Below are 13,568 nucleotides of genomic sequence, written 5' to 3' on the forward strand. Positions count from 1 at the left end.
AAAGTTTTGGTGAACAATGATCTGAGTAACAAGAGTCTGTGTACAAACTTAACTAGTACTAGCCAAAAGTGGGTGCTGCTCACAATTAATTAAAACAACTAATTAAAAACTAGTTAGGAAAGTTGTATTATTTCCAACCACAGGAAACCTTCTCTGATGAAGCCAAGAGAACAAGTGACAGGAAAGAGGAACAGCATCAAGTTGTGGGAAGGGAGGTTTATGTTAGATATATGGAGAATTCCTTCATGGTGGGTGGTCAGGCACTGGGACAGCAGCAGAATTGCCACCTTGGGAATGTTTAAGCAGGGGTGATGTTGTGGCTGGCAACACAGCTAGCAAAGAACACGGTGGCGGCGCTGGCACCGGGACCTTCGAGCCTCACTTGGCCAGCTGCACTTGGCCTCCATTGGCCCCTCATGGCTCCTCTGGGCCCCCGTCGGTTCCTTCATGGCCCCTCAGGGCCACTCAGCACCGCCCCCCGCTGTCATGGCGGCGCCTCTGCAGCGGGAAGGGGCGGGAAGGTGACCGTGCCCCGCCGCGCATGCGCAGTGACGCTGGGCGGGCCGGGGCGACGCCGCTTCCGCCCGGCGCCAAGATGGCGGCGCCCTTTGTCTGCTCGGTGTCACGGTGAGGGCCGCGGGCCGCGGGTGAGGCCCCGCCGGGCCCGGCATGGCAGGTGCGGCACGGGGGCCCCGGGAGAGCGCTGGAGGAGCTGGGGAGAGGGCTGAGTAGGACACGGGCGCTGGGAGGGGAGTAGGCTGCGGCCTGGCACGCTGCCTGTGGGGTAACGGAGCCGCTTTGGGGGTCACCCCGGTGCGCGGCCCCGGTTCTTTGAGGGCAGGCTGCGGGGGGGGGCGGTCCTGCTGGGGGCCCTGAGAAACGGGGCGCTGCCGGTCGTCGTGGGGAGAACGGGGGTTGTCGCGGTAGGAGCGAGGAGCTGCCTGCCGGATATCGCAGGGCTTGTTGGCTGCTGCGAGGGGAGCGGGGGCTCCGGTTGTCGTGAGGGTAATGGGGGTTGGTGGCTGTCGTGAGGGGCAGCGGGGGCTGTCGTGAGGGGAATGCGGCTTCTGGATGCGTGAGGGGAGCAGGGGACTCGTGGTTGTCGTGAGGGCACCGAGGGGCTCCTGGCCGCACCCCCTGCCCGGGGTGTCCCTGTCCGCTGTGTCACCTCCCCAGCCATGAGGTGACTCGGGGCCAGGCCATGTGTCCCCCGGCCTTGGGGCATCATCGTCCCCTCGGGCCACCCAAAGATGTTGGGGAATGGGGGTCACAGCCCCGAGTCAGTGCCAGCCACATCCCTGCCCCTCAGGGACGGGGAAACCTCAAGGAAAACGGGATTTTCCCCTGTCCTGGCGTTCTGGCGAGGTGACAGCCCCTCCTGGCTGTCCGTGCCCTCTGCGGGCCGGCACGGGTGACACATTTCCTGGACCAGCCGTGTTTCCTGAGTTTTGTTTCTGCATCAGAGGCTTCTCCCGAGATTCCAGCGCTCAGCCAGCATTCCAAAGGGTGTTTTTTCCCCAAGGAGACAAGGGCTGGTCATCCCTGGGTGCTGCAGACACAGGAAGGGTTTCAGGGCAGATCTCAGGCTCAGGTGATGTCTTGGTGTCCAGAGCAGCAACAGCACATCCATAAGCCTGAAATCCAAATAACCAAGGCATCCTCAGCATATCTTCCCTGTAGGGGGTCCAGGATGTCCCTCTCCTCGTGTCCTTCTCATTTTTTCCCCTTTATGATCATTTCCCCTCTCACAGCTCGCCTTCCCCTTCCGACCACAAGCTCTGCAGCCCTTCCCTGCTCCATGATCTGTATTATTATTATGATACAGAGCTGCTGTGCTCAGATCAGCTCCAGACTTGACTTTTTTCACGAAAACCATTGCAGGATCCGTTGCTGGAAATGAGGACAGAGCCCTGTGGGCAGAGGCAGCGAGGGTTGGGGCCGCGCTGTTCCCCGAGCTGACGCGCGAGGCGGGAGACGCTGGTGGGTAGGAAACAAACCAACCCCTCTTCCCTTTCATCCTCCCAGCAAGGATGGCTGGCTGCTGACAGCCTGCAAAGGCACTGTTTAACTCTGTTTTTTCCAAGTCAGGGAGGTTTGGGGGTTTTTAATAGGTAGGTGTTCACATGGCAGGGAAGGGGAGAGGTAATGGTGCTAATTAGTGAGAGTGCTTAGCAGAGCTGGCGTGGGAAGCTCCCTGGGACTGCAGCTGCTGGATTTATCTGTGTGGAGGGCGTGGGTGGGCTCATAATGAACTTCTGCATGATTAATTGGATAATGAGAGACTCAACAGCCTGTCGGGGAGAGGTCAGGAGGGGAATTGTCTCCCCTGAGGGGAAATCAGAGGATGCCCAGTCCTGCATCAGGGGCTTTACACCTTCAGCACCCAGCACTGGAGGTTTAAAATTGAGTTTTTCTGTCCCGTTTTTCCCAGGATGGCTGCGTAGAGACTGACCTGAACACCTGGAAAGGGGAAATCTCTGGAGGAGAGACTCAACCCTCTGGCCCTCGATCCTCTGGGTATCTCTGCTCCCTGCAGCACAGGGGTGAGCTTGGGCACCACTCCTGGGGGTTGGGTCCAGGTGTTTGGGATTGTTAAACCTCAGAGTGGGGGGTTTTAGTGGGTAAAGGTGACATTGGCTGCTGGGTGTGGGCACAGAGAGCATGTGACATTACAGGGGAGACCATAGAAAATAGGAAGGTTTTTTGGGAAGGAGTTGAGTTTCCTGGATTTTTACTTCCTTCTCAAAGCTTGGGAGCAAAGCTGAGACAAGCCCAATCCTGGAACATTAAAAATCATCGTTCAGATGCAAAGTGCCTCCCACAAATTCCCCAAAATACCCTTTCAGTGCATGGAGCTGTCAGGATTCCTCAGGTCTGTGAGCACAGAACTCAGCCTTGTTTACCCTGCAGGGAAAATGCTCCCTCTTTTCTCCAGAGCTTTGCAACCACACTGGGCTGTGCTGTGCAGTATCCTGACCCAAGTACTGTTTTTTGTGGCTGTCAGGGATGTATTTTGGGACAGGCTGGGTGAGTTTGGAGGGCTAGGGGAAAGCCAGGGCAGGGAATTCAGTGCAACAACAAAATGGAGTGGACCTTCTTCCCTCTGTGTGTGATCCAATGCTGTCAGAGAGGTCCTGGCCTCTCATCCACGCTGGAAGGGAATGCCTGTGGAAGCTCAGTGAGTCCCTGGGAGGAAGATCCTTCCCTCAGTGTTGCTGGCACCCACAGCTGGCAGGAGGAGGCTCCCTCTGACCACTGATTGTTGGAAGGAGCAGGAGCTGGAAGTGCCTGTGGATGTTGTGGATCCAAACTTCTCCCTGCTTCCTGACTGGAAACTCCTGATTTAAGAGGTGATGAAGTGGAAAAACAACTTCCATGGGCTGGAAACTTTCAGAGACACCGAGCATGGAATCCAGGAGTGTTTCCCCAGCCGTGACCTTCCTGCTCCAGTGTCCAGAGCTTTGGGGACTTCCTGCATGCAGAATAACTGGAGAGTCCCTGTTTCCTTTCTCCCCACTCCTTGCCAATCCCTTGAAACAATCCCTTCAGCACTGGAATCATTGGTGGAGGACAAAGCCAAGTGAAAGCTCTTCATTCACCCCACGCATGCAGCTCAGGAGAAAATCCACAGTGTGGCACTTTGCTGACAAGGACCTGCTGGAAAATTGGGGGTTTGCCATGTTTCCAGCAATTTGCAGCATTCCTTAGGCAGAGCTGTGCTCCAGGCATGGAGGACTCCCTCCAGACACATAATAAAATATAAAAATTCCTCAATATTGTGACATGAGCAGCTGGAAGAGCAGGCGCTGGAAGGTTTGGATGGACACTCCCGTGCTGTGGCCTTGGCAGGAGCTGTGACACAGAGGAGGGACAGTGGCACTTGTGTCTGCAGATGTGACAAGGCTCCTGCTTGCTGCTTGGACCGAGGAGCAATAGCTGTGCCATGGTTGCTAAAACCATCGTGGCTGTTCCACCAACTCCTTCTAGCCCTGTGTTGGAGTCGTGGCTGTTCCAGGACAGGGTTTGGGGTTGGATTTAGCCAGGAGAGGAGCTGAAATTCAACATTTTGTGCAGTGAGGTTATGTTTGTGATCTCTCCTCCTCCACAACCCCTTCAGTGGTTTCACCACACCCCTCACCCCAGCCCTGTGGTGTTTTCTCCCTCCCACAGCCATGGATTTCCCTCAGCACAGCCAGCAGGTGCTGGAGCAGCTGAACCAGCAGCGACAGCTGGGGCTGCTCTGCGACTGCACCTTCGTGGTGGACGGCATCGACTTCAAGGCGCACAAGGCCGTGCTGGCCGCCTGCAGCGATTATTTCCGCATGCTCTTCGTGGACCAGAAGGATGTGGTGCACCTGGACATCAGCAACGCTGCAGGTAGGCCTGGGGCTTTTGTTTTCATACTCTTAACCCTAGTAATCCTCTCCACCCCCATCCTATTCTCTCTTCTATCCAACAACCTCAAAAACACCCCCAGCACAATCATGAGCACCGTCAGAACTTCCTTTTTAATCAGCCTAATCCCAAAAACAATTTACATCCACTCCGGAACAGAAAGCCTCACCTCCTTCTGGGAATGAAAGTTCATCATAAGCTTCAAAATCCCAATCAGCCTAAAAATAGACTTCTACTCTCTTACCTTCTTCCCCATTGCACTATGTGTATCGTGGTCCATCCTACAGTTCACAACATGATATATGGCCCCAGACCCTTACATTACAAAATTTTTCACTTACCTACTATTCATCCTAATCATCACCAGTAACCTCCCAGCTCTGTAAACAATACAATTCTGTGCTCAGGCTTTGAGGGAGGCTCTTCAGCTTGTTATTTTGAGCGTTTCAGAATGGGGAGAGAGGAGGTGAGGGCTCATTTCTGGTTGTGTGATCTCTCCTGCAGGCCTGGGCCAGGTTCTGGAGTTCATGTACACGGCTAAGCTGAGCCTGAGCCCTGACAACGTGGAGGACGTGCTGGCCGTGGCAGGTTTCCTGCAGATGCAGGAGATTGTCAGTGCTTGCAACGCACTCAAATCTCTGTCTGTGCCCCCAGAAAATCCCCAGCAGCCCCCCGAGACTGGTATGTACCCTCCTGGCTTCTCCTCACAAGATTTACCTACTTGTGCTTCATGCAGTCCAAAATTTATCCATTTATTCCTTGGCCACCTTGCAGACCCAGTTCCTGCATGCATCTGGTGCAGCTGGATGGGGTTTGATCCTCTTGGGCAGCAGCAGCAGTTGAAAAATTACTGCTTCTGTGAATTTGTGGGATTTGGGAATCCTGCTGGCAGCAGCAGCTGGATGGCTTCTCCTGTTCTTTCACAGAAGCTGACAAGGTCCCAGCTGATGGCAAGACATCGGTGGTGGCAGAAGCTCTGGGGGAGCCTGACAAAACCAAAGCAGCTGCTCCCGACAGCCAGGGCAAGGAGGAGAAGCCGGAGGCCGTGGCACAGCCCGAAGTGCCTGCGGAGCAGCCAGCTGGCCAGGAAGGTGAGCCAGCCAGGGGTGACAGCCTGGCTCCTGCTGTCACCCCCAGCACACCCTGCCCTGACGCTGCAGCGCTCGCAGGGACCGGCGCTGCCATCCACGAGGATCCCAAGGCCGACGTTCCCGGGCAGCCATCGGAGAGCGCCGTGGGCAGCGACAGCCTGGCAGGTGAGCGGGGCTGGGACAAAGCTGGGCAGGGCTGGAGCCCTCATTATGTGTGGAATTAATTGTGAGTGTGAGTTTTGTGAGGCATGGATCCTCTGGGAGCAGTTGTTTTGGAGCATAGTGAGGAGAGTTGGGAAATTCTCCTCTGCCTGCACAGGCTTTGGGAATTTAGGGCTAATCACCTGCAAATTCAAAGTGATTCCAGGCAAAGGTGATGATGGATGAGCTTTCACTTCCCTTCCAACTCAGATTGTTTCTGTGATTTCTCTGGGGACAGAGGATGCCTAATCCCAGTCTCCTTAGGTTAGGAAATCCAGGTGGATTTGTGCCTCTGCTGCCACTCCCAAATCTGAGCATCCCCATTTTCTACCATCCTGCAGAGATGAAGCTGGAAAGGAAGGAGGAAGATGGGGAGATGATAGTGGAGGAGGAAGATGAGGGTAAAATGCCCAAGGAGGAGCCTCCTCAGCTGGAGAATGGGGAAAATGCTGAGGATAACGAGTCGGGCAGCACGGATTCGGGGCAGGAGAACTCGGGGGAGCCGCGCCTGCTGCGCTCCGGCACCTACAGCGACCGCACCGAGTCCAAGGCCTACGGCTCCGTCACACACAAGTGTGAGGTGAGGCTGGCTGGGCTCCTGGGCAGAGCTCTGGGTGCCACCGGGTGCCTTGGGGACAGCAGGGTGACAGTGCCTGTCCCTCCATCCCTAGGACTGCGGGAAGGAGTTCACCCACACCGGGAACTTCAAGCGGCACATCCGGATCCACACCGGAGAGAAGCCCTTCTCGTGCAGGGAGTGCAACAAGGCCTTTTCTGACCCAGCCGCCTGCAAGGCCCATGAGAAGACACACAGGTACGGGTGGAGCAGGGAAAGACGCCTGAAAAATGTGAGGTTTGCTGGGAATGGAAAAATGTGAGGTTTGCAGGGAATGGTCAAATCCTTTAGAAATCCATTGGGGTGTTGGGGTATCTGGGAGGAGATTTGTTTTTCTGCCTCTGAGTCCTGAGTTGGAAGGGATCCACAGGGATCGAGTCCAACTCCTGGCCCTGCACAGACACTATCAGAATCCCATCCTGTGTTTGAGAGCCTTGTCCACATTTGTGTTGTTTCATGGACTCCCATCCCTGGAAGTGTTCAGGGTTGGATGGGGCTTGGAACAACCTGCTCTAGTGGCCGGTGGGGTCAAGATGAGCTTGGAGGTCTCTCCCAACCCAAGCATTCTGTGACTCCTGTGTCTGGCTGGGGGTGACACTCAGAATGGGGGCAGTGAGACCCCGGGGCTGGGTGTGAGGGGGTGACATTCTGACATTCCCCCCTCTCCCCAGCCCTCTGAAGCCGTACGGCTGCGAGGAGTGCGGGAAGAGCTACCGGCTCATCAGCCTGCTGAACCTGCACAAGAAGCGGCACACGGGCGAGGCGCGCTACCGCTGCGAGGACTGCGGCAAGCTCTTCACCACCTCGGGCAACCTGAAGCGGCACCAGCTGGTGCACAGCGGTGAGAAGCCGTACCAGTGCGACTACTGCGGGCGCTCCTTCTCCGACCCCACCTCCAAGATGCGCCACCTGGAGACCCACGACACCGACAAGGAGCACAAGTGTCCCCACTGCGACAAGAAGTTCAACCAGGTGTGCTGGGGAGCGGGGAAGCTGGGCCAGTGGGGTCCTGGAAAGGGAGGTTTGTCCATGGGATGCAGTTTGGGGGTGCCAGAGCAGTCCTGAAAGGGTAGATTGTAAATGAGATGAAGTTCGGGGCTCCCAGAGCTGTCCTGGGATGGTGGTGTATCCATGAGTGCAGGGAATGCAACAAGGCCATCCATTGGGCATCCCAGAGCAGTCCCAAAAGGGTGGATTATGCATGGCATGCAGTTTGGGGGTCCCAGAGTGGTCCTGGGATGGTGGTGTGTCCGTGAGGTTTATTTAGGGGTCCCAGAGGGGTCCTGAAAGGGTGGATTATCCATGGGATACAGCTTGGGGGTCTTGGAGCTTGGAAGGAGTGGTTTATCCATGGGGTGAAGCTTGGAGGTTCTAGAGGCCACTCCAGAAGGGATCCATGGGGATTTGGGTTGCTCCAAAGGAGGATGAGGTGGTTTGGGGCTCTCTCCATCCCGCTCTCCATCCCCAGGTGGGGAATTTGAAGGCTCACCTGAAGATCCACATCGCAGATGGGCCCCTGAAGTGCCGGGAGTGCGGGAAGCAGTTCACCACGTCAGGTAACACAGGGGAGGGGGGCTGAGGGGCTGAGTGATGGGACTTGGATGGTCTGTGGGGAGCAGGGAGTGTTCCAGGGCTGGATCAGAGCCAGAGGAAGGATTTCATCCTGGCTTTATTCTGCCGTGGTTGTGCTCCATGAATTCCCGGTTTTCTCCATGGAGTTGCACCCTGGAAAGGAGATGGGGATGTCTCCTCCCATCTTCTCTCAGCCTGCTGCAGAGCCAGAGGGTTGGGATGATCCCAGTGGAGTCTTTTGATCCTCTCAAACACTGGGTGCTTGTCCTGGCTGTCTCCACTTCCACGTTACTGCCCGATCCCAGGCAGGGTGCAGCCAACTTCCCTCAATCCCTGCGCAGTCCCTGCTCCCTGAACAGCACCAGCCTTTCCCGAGGGAGCTTCTGGGGCTCTGGGGAGGAGGATCCGGTGTCCTTCATCCTGCCCTGCTCCCAGGTAACCTGAAGCGGCACCTGCGGATCCACAGCGGGGAGAAGCCGTACGTGTGCGTGCACTGCCAGCGCCAGTTCGCCGACCCCGGCGCTCTGCAGCGCCACGTCCGCATCCACACCGGTACGGACCCCTCTGTCCCCGGGGGTTCTCCTGCCCCTCCTGCTCCCCACCCACCTCCTCCTGTGCTTCCCCAGGAGAGAAGCCGTGCCAGTGCTTGATCTGCGGCAAAGCCTTCACCCAGGCGAGCTCCCTCATCGCCCACGTGCGCCAGCACACCGGGGAGAAGCCCTACGTGTGCGAGCGCTGTGGGAAGAGGTGAGGATTCCCTTTAGGTATTCCAGTATTCCCCCACTTTGGTGCTGGTGGAATATCAGGGGCACCTCCACTCGCTGTTCCCAGCCAGGTGCCATGCTCTGGAGGGAGGGTGGAGGTGCCAGGGTGACACCAGGGTTGTGGTGACCGTGGTCTCATTCCCCCAGGTTTGTCCAGTCGAGCCAGCTGGCCAACCACATCCGCCACCACGACAACATCCGGCCCCACAAATGCACCGTCTGCAACAAAGCCTTCGTCAACGTGGGCGACCTGTCCAAGCACATCATCATCCACACGGGTGGGTGGGCACCTCCCAGAGCCCTGCACTGCCCCTGGGCATTGCCCTCTCACCCACCCCATTCCCTGTGCCCTCCCAGGGGAGAAGCCCTTCCTGTGTGACAAGTGCGGCCGTGGCTTCAACCGCGTGGACAACCTGCGCTCCCACGTCAAGACCGTGCACCAGGGCAAGGCTGGCATCAAAATCCTGGAGCCCGAGGAGGGCGACGAGGTCAACATCGTCACGGTGGCGTCCGATGACATGGTGACATTGGCCACCGAGGCGCTGGCTGCCACCGCTGTCACGCAGCTCACGGGTGAGCTGGGGCCTGTGAGGTTCCCAAAGAGAAGGGAACGTTAGAGGTGGGGAGCAGCTGGGAGGTCCTGGCATTGTCCTGAAATGGAACCTTATCCATAGGGAGCAGCTGGCTGGTCCCAGAGTTGTCCCCAAAGGGAGATTCATTTATGGGGGTTCAGCTTAGGGGAGTCAGGAGGCATCTCAAAAGGGAAATTTACCCATGGGAATGCAGCCTTGGGGTCTTGGAGGTGTCCTGAAAAAGAGGTTTATCCATGGGGTGCAGCTTGGAGGTCCCAGATGCCATCCCAAAAGGGAGATCTTATCCCTGAGAGGAGCTCGGGTGTTCCATGAGCCACTCCAGAAGGAAAACTTACCTGTGGGGAGCAGTTGGAGGGGCCTGGAACTGTCACGAAGATGGGGTTGATTTATGGAGGTGCAACTTAGAGGTCCCAGGACTGACCCTAAAAGGGAAATTGTCCATGGGATGCAGCTTGGGCATCCCAGGATTTAAAAGGGGCTGAATCTCCAGGAAGCAGCTTGGGGTTCCAAGAGACACCCCAAAAAAGAGATTTTTCTGTGAGGGGCAGCCTAGGGGATCCCTGGAGCCCTTCAAGAGGGGAAGCTTAACCCTGGGGAGCAGCTTGGGTGCCTTGGGGTGGTCTGAAAGGGACGTTTATCCATGAGGTGCAGTTTGAAGGGCCCAAGAGTCACCCCAAAAGGGAGATTCAGTTGTAGGGGGGCACTTTGGGGCTTTTCCATGGGGTGCAGCTTGGAGGTCTTGGAGCCCCCAAAGGTGCTGGAGATTTATCCAAGGGCGCAGCACCCGAGTCTGGGCAGCCTCAAATCCCACTGGAGCCACTCCCAGCCTCAGCACTGGGCAGGATCCATGGCCGGGGGGTAATTCCTGCCCAGCTGGGCCTCCACAATGTCCCTATCCCCCAAATGTCCCTGTCCCCACTAATGTCCCTGTCCCCCTCTGTTCCCACAGTGGTGCCCGTGGCAGCCGCAGTGACAGCGGACGAGACCGAAGCACTTAAAGCTGAGATCACCAAAGCGGTGAAGCAGGTACAGGAGGCAGGTGAGACCGGGAATACCGGGAATACTGACGGGGCTGGCTCCTCCCATCCCACTGCCCCAGCACCTCCGGGAATACCGGGCTGCCTCCTCCCACCCCAGCACCTCCGGGAATACCGGGCTGGTTCCTCCCATCCCACACCTCCCGCCCCAGCACCTCCGGGAATACCGGGAATACCAACCGGGCTGCCTCCTCCCATCCCACCACGCCAGAACCACCGGAATACCAGGAATACCTGACTGGCTCCTCCCATCCCACCACCCCAGCACCTCTGGGAATACCGGGCTGGCTCCTCCTATCCCATCGCCACCGGGAATTTGGGGCTGGCTCCTCCCATCCCACCACCCCAGCACCTCCGGGAATACCGGCACGGGCTGGCATCTCCCATCCTGTAGAATTTGATTGCAGATTCGTAGAATTTTCTACAAATCTATTTCCTACACCACCCCCGAGCCTGGCCCATTTCGGTGTGTGCGTTTCTCTCTCTCTCTCCCCTGGCAGACCCCAACACGCAGATCCTTTACGCCTGCGATTCCTGCGGGGAGAAGTTCCTGGACGCCAGCAGCCTGGCGCAGCACGTGCGCATCCACACGGCCCAGGCGCTCGTCATGTTCCAGGCGGAGCCCGACTTCTACCAGCCGTACGGCGCCGCGGGCTGGCCGGCCGAGCAGGTCATCCCCGCCGGGGAGCTCCTGTTCCGGCCCCGCGACGGCCCCGAGCCGCCCCCGGCCGCCGCCCCGGCCCCCCCGGCCCCCGAGGGGCCGCCCCCGGCCCCCGAGTGACCCCGCCCCCGCCCCGCCTTTATTTAAGAGACAGCTCGGAAATGGTGTAAAAAGTGTATTTCTGGAAGGAAAGAGATGGAATAAAATGCAGTATTTTGTACGGGTTGGTGCTCGGGGAAGGGGGCTGTGGCTTCTCTCCTCCTCAGGGGGTGTTTTGGGCGCCGTGGGGGACACTGGAACACTCCAGTCACTGCTGAGAGTGTGATGGGGATGGAGAGCAGGGGTAGATGAGATGATAAATGATAAAAACGGTGGTTTAAGGTTTTCAACCCCACCCAGAGCAACAGATGGAGATTTCTGGGGTAAAGCCCCAACAGCCCCTCCCATGCTGACCCCCACTGGGGGAGGGGTGTGGAAGCAGGGGAGCTGCCCCTGTTTGGGGGCAAAAAGAAGAAAAAAGGTGCTGCTGATGGAGGTGGGGGTGGGAGCCTGTCCTGCCCCACCCGGGGTCTGGGGCTCAGCTGGGCATCCCCACAAGGGCCCCCAGGCTCTGGAGCTGCCCCTGTCCGTGTGTCCAGCTGGACACTCCCCCCCTGCTCTGTCCCCTCACAGCCCCCAGGTCCCCAGGGCGGGGAGGGAAGGGAGAGACACACGGACACAATGACAGGGGCTGGGACAGACGGACACAGGGATGGCTGCAGGGACAGATGGACACCTGGAAGGCTCCGTGGATGGCTGGACAGTGGCAGAGACACACGGACACCTTCAGGCTGGACAGTTTCACATCCAGTTGGGCACCTGGACACGTGTCTGTCCATCCATGTGTCCATCTGTCCTCATCCCTGATCCCCAGCCTGGGGGGCTGGAGGATCCAGGACAGGCTGGGCTGTCCAGCCGGACACATGGACAGGGCTGCTGGTGTTGGACCTTCACTGGAAGTGGCTGGACAGACAGACAGATGGACACAGGGATGAATTGACAGGCAGACACAGACAGGGACATGTCCAGCTGGACACACGGACACTTCTGTGGATGGACACATGGCTGGCTACATTCACAGCCAGACAGAGGGACCATTGTGAGTCCAGTCAGACAGTTGTACATCCAGCTGGACACATGGACATTGTACAGACAGACAGACACCTGCCCAGCCATACAATGTCCAACTGTCCAGCTGAACGCACAATGCCCGTGTGTCCATCTGGACATACAGTGTCCAGATGGACGGACTGATGGACACACGCATGGCTGTGGGGGATGGATGGACATGGAGCTGGACAGAAAACAGGAGCACGTTCAGCTGGGAATGGGGATGGTGGAGCTGTCAGATGGACAGAACAGGAGAGTGTCCAGTTGGACAGATGGAAATTGGACATGTAGATGGACACATAGACATTATAGGTCCAGTTGGAAAGATGGACAGACACCTCCCCCCTCCATCCATGAGCATAAATGCCCCAAAAATGCCCTTTTCACCCCAAAGGCCCCTCTCCAAAAAGCAGCGATTTCACACCCCCGCCCCGCCCCCCTCACACCCCCCTCACACCCCCGCCCCGCCCCCACAGCCCCGTGTCCGTCTGTCCGGGCCCATCCCTGTGTCCATCCCCAGGCTCCGGGCATGGGGGAGGCTCCGGCCGATCCCGACCCCAAACCCACGGACACGGGACCGCGGTGGGGGCGGGGAGGGGGCGGGGCGGGGGTGTGAGGGGGGCGGGGCGGGGGTGTGAAATCGCTGCTTTTTGGAGAGGGGCCTTGGGGTGAAAAGGGCATTTTTGGGGCATTTATGCTCATGGATGGAGGAGGGAGGTGTCTGCTGGACAGGTGTCTGTCCATCTGTACAACTGGACACATAATGTCTGTGTGCCCATCTGGTTGTACAATGTCCAATTGTCCAGCTGGATGTCCAATGTCCATCTGTCCAGCTGTATGTACAATGTCCATCTGTCCATCTGGACACTCCCCTGTTCTGACAGCTCCACCATCCCCATTCCCAGCTGAAGTTGCTCCTGTTGGTCTGTCCAGCTCCATGTCCATCCATCCCCACAGCCATGAGTGTGTCCATCTGTCCGTCCATCTGGACACTGTACGTCCAGCTGGACAGACGGACATTGTGTGTGCAGGTGGACAGTTGGACATTGTATGTCCGGCTGGACACTGTACATGCAGCTGGACAGATGGACAGACACCTGTCCAGCCAGACACCTCCCCCCTCCATCCATGAGCATAAATACCCCAAAAATGCCCTTTTCGCCCCAAGGCCCCTCTCCAAAAAGCAGCGATTTCACACCCCCGCCCCGCCCCCCTCACACCCCCGCCCCGCCCCCGCCCCGCCCCCGCCCCGCTCCCGTGTCCGTGGGTTTGGGGTCGGGATCGGCCGGAGCCTCCCCCATGCCCGGAGCCTGGGGATGGACACAGGGATGGGCCCGGACAGACGGACACGGGGCTGTGGGGGCGGGGCGGGGGTGTGAGGGGGGTGTGAGGGGGGCGGGGCGGGGGTGTGAAATCGCTGCTTTTTGGAGAGGGGCCTTGGGGTGAAAAGGGCATTTTTGGGGCATTTATGCCCATGGGTGGGAAGATG

The 13,568-nt window shown here is 58.0% G+C and overlaps 1 protein-coding gene across 1 annotated transcript; it reads left to right on the forward strand.

Annotated features, from left to right (window-relative positions):
* Window positions 1-573: 573 nt before the first annotated feature.
* Window positions 574-12,988, forward strand: ZBTB17 (zinc finger and BTB domain containing 17). The gene is made up of 18 exons (XM_054291844.1): window positions 574-676; window positions 1,882-1,980; window positions 2,432-2,543; window positions 4,171-4,377; window positions 4,900-5,076; window positions 5,322-5,651; window positions 6,029-6,267; window positions 6,359-6,501; window positions 6,975-7,275; window positions 7,772-7,859; window positions 8,311-8,427; window positions 8,502-8,622; window positions 8,787-8,917; window positions 8,997-9,212; window positions 10,182-10,271; window positions 10,770-11,017; window positions 12,600-12,661; window positions 12,964-12,988. The coding sequence occupies exons 4-18, from the start codon at window positions 4,173-4,175 to the stop codon at window positions 12,986-12,988; spliced, it is 2,493 nt and encodes an 830-aa protein (XP_054147819.1). The 5' UTR covers window positions 574-676; window positions 1,882-1,980; window positions 2,432-2,543; window positions 4,171-4,172.
* The last annotated feature ends 580 nt before the right edge of the window (window positions 12,989-13,568 follow it).

The sequence above is a fragment of the Melozone crissalis genome, unplaced genomic scaffold (assembly GCF_028551555.1).
Source record: "Melozone crissalis strain CALT ecotype California unplaced genomic scaffold, PUWL_Pcris_2 ptg000107l_1, whole genome shotgun sequence".
Taxonomy (NCBI): Eukaryota; Metazoa; Chordata; class Aves; order Passeriformes; family Passerellidae; genus Melozone; species Melozone crissalis.